Source organism: Gastrolobium bilobum, unplaced genomic scaffold, assembly GCF_033153095.1.
Source record: "Gastrolobium bilobum isolate Gb01-03AN ecotype WA unplaced genomic scaffold, APGP_CSIRO_Gbil_v1 utg3598, whole genome shotgun sequence".
In the NCBI taxonomy this organism is placed as follows: Eukaryota; Viridiplantae; Streptophyta; class Magnoliopsida; order Fabales; family Fabaceae; genus Gastrolobium; species Gastrolobium bilobum.
The window spans coordinates 109,700-114,174 of NW_026896547.1; the positions used below are offsets into that span (position 1 = coordinate 109,700).

General features: G+C 36.0%; 1 protein-coding gene across 1 annotated transcript; it reads left to right on the forward strand.

The window, feature by feature from the left end:
- The first annotated feature begins 1,502 nt into the window (after positions 1 to 1,502).
- Positions 1,503 to 3,263, forward strand: LOC133300437 (hydroquinone glucosyltransferase-like). The gene has a single exon (XM_061499982.1). The coding sequence runs from the start codon at positions 1,587 to 1,589 to the stop codon at positions 2,979 to 2,981; it is 1,395 nt and encodes a 464-aa protein (XP_061355966.1). The 5' UTR covers positions 1,503 to 1,586; the 3' UTR covers positions 2,982 to 3,263.
- The last annotated feature ends 1,212 nt before the right edge of the window (positions 3,264 to 4,475 follow it).

Sequence of the window (4,475 nt, forward strand, 5' to 3'; positions counted from 1 at the left end):
ATAAGCAACGAGTTAAGAGACTCTTGATCTAGACCTATCCTACGCAAGATAATAAGCCCAACCAGTAAAAGGCCCAAAGGCTATTGCTTAATAAGGAAGGAAATATGGTCATCCCGTGTATCTTGATAATCCTGCAACCACTTGACACACATAACTAGCTGCTCAGTCAATTGCAACTACACGATATCTGCTGCTTAGAGCATCACTACCCCTAGAAGAGCATAAAGGTTGGGGATAGACACCTGCATGTCGCTACATCTACAAAGGCTTAGCCGGACTATAGGCATCTTGCCTAAAGAATAGCATGTGAAGATTGTCACTCCCCACTAATTGAAAAGAATACCATCATATCAAGACAGCATAACCAAGACGCTTACCTAGTATAAATACAGAAACATTAAGCCCACGTATGATCATCTTTCTATTAATACTTAACCCTTGAACACTTATTGACTTAAGCGTCGGAGTGTCTTGCAGGGTACCTCCTCATAGTCTCACTAAGCTACTCCAAAGACACCGATCCCAACCCAAGCATCTCGCGAAGCATCTCGCTGACCAACCAAACATCTAGTAGGCAGAGTATCAGCTCAAACCCAATCCTTTAGTAACAGGCTTCATTGTGTGTGATCTAGCCAAATAATTATTGAACTGATCGTAATTCAAATTATTTAGAAATAAAATGTTAAACTATAAGGGAACATTTGGTACAGGAGATATTTTTTTTACTTGAAAAAAAAAACATTTCCGAGAATATGATGAGAATTTTTTTTTTCTCGGATAAGTTACAAAAAGGTGTTCCGAAAAGTTAGGTTAATTTTACTGATGCTATGTTTGGTTGATTGTAAAATATTGATGGGAATCTGAACCAAAATGACAAAATTATCTATTTTTACACCTCTGCTAATATATTGTATAAGGGTATTTTTGTCCCAAAATATGAAAATTCATCCAATTAACGGGAAAAAAACAATATCATGAGTGAGATGAGATTATTTTGTTTCCATGTGTAGTTAAAAAACAGGAATGATGAAAAAAAAAATATCCCGAGACTTTTTTACTTTTACTCATATCAAATAGTAGAAAAAAATTTCCCACCTTCGTTTCCCAACATTTCAACTAAAAAACTTATATCAAACACCCCTTAAACCTTTAGCTATTTTTTGGAGATTCCCGCGTGATAAGAACAATGTGCTGAAGATTCCCGTGTGGAAAAACGAACACCGGAAAATATAAAAATAATAAAAAACAAAACAAAAACAAATAAACGAAGAAGACTTACCTGGATGTCATTAGATAAAACAATGGGCTGAAGATTCCCGTGTGGAAAAATGAACACCGGAAAATAAAAAATTAAAAAATAAAAAAACAAACGAAGACGACTTTCTGGCTGTCATTTTCACTAATGACTCAACTACTGACACACTTACAAAAATAAAATTAAAAAAATAATTCCAGAGAGAAAAATTCTAAGCATAAGTTGAATTCCGTGACCTTAAGCATTCTGCAAATCTTCTCCCTAACGATAAGATAGCAGATAGTAAAACAATTGTGAATTTGTGATCACATCTTGATTTCCAATCAATTCAATGGAAAATCCTCACATAGCAATAGTTCCCAGTCCTGGATTCACCCACCTTGTCCCAATCCTTGAATTCTCGAAGCGCTTTGTTAATCTCCACCCTGACTTTCATGTCACATGCATCATTCCCTCAGTTGGGTCAATCCCCACTTCATCAAAATCTTACCTTCAAACCCTTCCATCAACCATACACCCCATTTTTCTTCCGTCGGTCAACCTTGAACATGTGCCAGATGCTACTATCCTTGCAGTCCAAATTGAACTCTCAGTGACTCACTCCCTACCTTACATAAAAGAAGAATTAAAGTCCTTGTGTTCAAGAACTCGTGTTGTAGCCTTGGTTGTGGACATTTTTGCACTTCAAGCATTGGATTCTGCTAGGGAACTCAACCTCTTATCGTACGTATACCTCCCACAATCTGCTATGCTACTTTCTACATATTTCTATTCTTCAAAGCTAGATGAGATACTTTCTTCTGAGTCTAGAGACCCACAAACACTTATAAAGATTCCTGGTTGTGTACCACTTCATAGCAGAGATCTCCCTCTCCCATTTCAATTTCGATCCAACATAGGTTACAAGCAATTTCTTGAACGAGCTAAACGATTACATCTTCCTGATGGTATCTTTGTGAATAGCTTCCTTGAATTGGAATCAGAGACATTCGGAGCTGTGGAAGAACAGATCAGAGGGAAGCCCATGGTTTATCCTGTTGGGCCCATTATTCAGAGCGGGTCAATTGGTCAGGAAGATGGCTCAGAGTGTTTAACATGGTTGGATAATCAAGAACCCAAATATGTTCTGTATGTGTCATTTGGAAGTGGTGGCACACTTTCTCAAGACCAACTCAATGAATTAGCCTTTGGTTTGGAACTTAGTGGACAAAAATTTCTGTGGGTTATTAGAGTCCCAAGCGGTGTAGCCAGTGCTTGTTATCTTGCTGCTAGAACTGAGGACCCTTTACAATTCTTACCACAAGGTTTCTTGGAGAGAACTAAGAAGCAAGGATTGGTTGTTCCTTCTTGGGCACCCCAGATTCAAATACTTGGTCACAGTTCAACTGGTGGGTTCTTATCTCACTGTGGTTGGAACTCAGTCCTTGAAAGTGTTATGCAGGGTGTGCCAATAATCCCATGGCCACTCTTTGCTGAACAGAGTCTGAATGCAGCGTTGCTAACTGATGGTCTAAAAGTGGCACTTAGGCCAAAGGTTAACGACAATGGATTGACTAAGAGAGAAGAAATTGCTAAGGTAATAAGATGCTTGATGAAAGGTGAAGAAGGTATAGAAATTCGCCAAAGAATGGAACAGTTGAAGATTGCAGCTGCTAATGCGATAAAAGAAGATGGATCTTCCACAAAAACTCTCTCGGAGGTGGCTATGAATTTGAGAGCCATTTAGCATAACAAGAAGTCATAAACATATTTTCAATTTCTGAGATTCTGTTTCTGTTTCCTCCACTAAATTTCCTTAATCACGTTCCTGCTACTATGATCCCTTCTATATATTATTAGTTACTTCCCTTGAGTAAATGTCCAACAATCTTGAAGAGGTTCTGGTTCTGATGTATTTGTTTCTTCTGTTCTGTTATATTTTCAAGTGTAGTCTACAAACGATTGCGAGGATGCAAGGCTACCCAGGTCAGGGTATATATCATTAAGTGAAAACTTAAAGCGTTTCTTGTATATCCGTTATCAAAAGATAAATTGCTAACAAGTAAAAATCAAGCATAAACTTGTCAAACAAATGCTTTAATACTTGTTTGTTTCTGATTTTTATATGTAATCTTATTTTCTTACTTCATGTGTTACGTTCAATTTCCTAAAATGTAACGATTCCACACAACAAAAATTATTGTTCCATGTTTGAATTTGAAAAGGGTCATAGGACAAAAAAATAAAAACCGAACTTCGATCGTAACTATAATTGTCAACCCCCTCCTTCTTCATCTCCTCCATCATTATCATTCATGTCCTTGAATCCTTGTTTGGGGGGGTGCATTTTGACCGTTGTAATACAAAATCAGAGACCTTTCATTGCATTAATTTTTTTGATAAATTATTTACGCAAGTGAAATGCACATAAAAAATATGTATATTTAAGTCGCATGCATGACTTGTGTAAATTGCAAGATGCATGTTCTAATAGTGCGCATTTAAGTCATACATAGAGTGATGCACAATTTAAACACACACCAATGTATCTAATTAATAAATAGTTAGCTAAAAGAGTTAATTCGAAGAAATATATCTAATTTTGCATTATATTGGTCAAAAAACCTATTGAAGATATACACCGTTACCAACTCAAAATCCCTTGCTCTAAACTCGCAATCAAGCAACATGTAACATTCCAATGTTTTTTTTTTTAAATAAATAAATAATAGTAATGATTAAAAAAACTTGTGGTCTTGGAGGTGTCGTGGATGCACTCCCTCCAAGTTCAAGAAATTAATATAATATGTAATAATACAAAATTATATATATGTGGAAAAAAAAAATTTTAAAGCCACTTTAAATAAGGTTATTTACAGCTATCCATTTATAATTATGTACTCCTTGGAGTACATAGTTATAATATTAAAGTTTTTTTTTTCTCTCTTCACATCAGCAGACATAAATAATATGAATAATATCTCAAGTCTATCCTTTATAATTATGTACTCGCCATTTGAATACAAACAACTCAAGTTCATCCACAACCCGGCTTAGATAAACATGAATAATATCTCACATGTTGATTACTCAACTTGCCGAGATAGGGAGCAACGAGGTATTGTCCCTTAATGTAGGAATCCAGAAACTTCGAAAGCCAGAATATATGCACAAAGAAATCATAAGAACCTGGATATTCTCTGAAGAAACCCGGACAAATGCAAGTATTTCACCCCGGCAG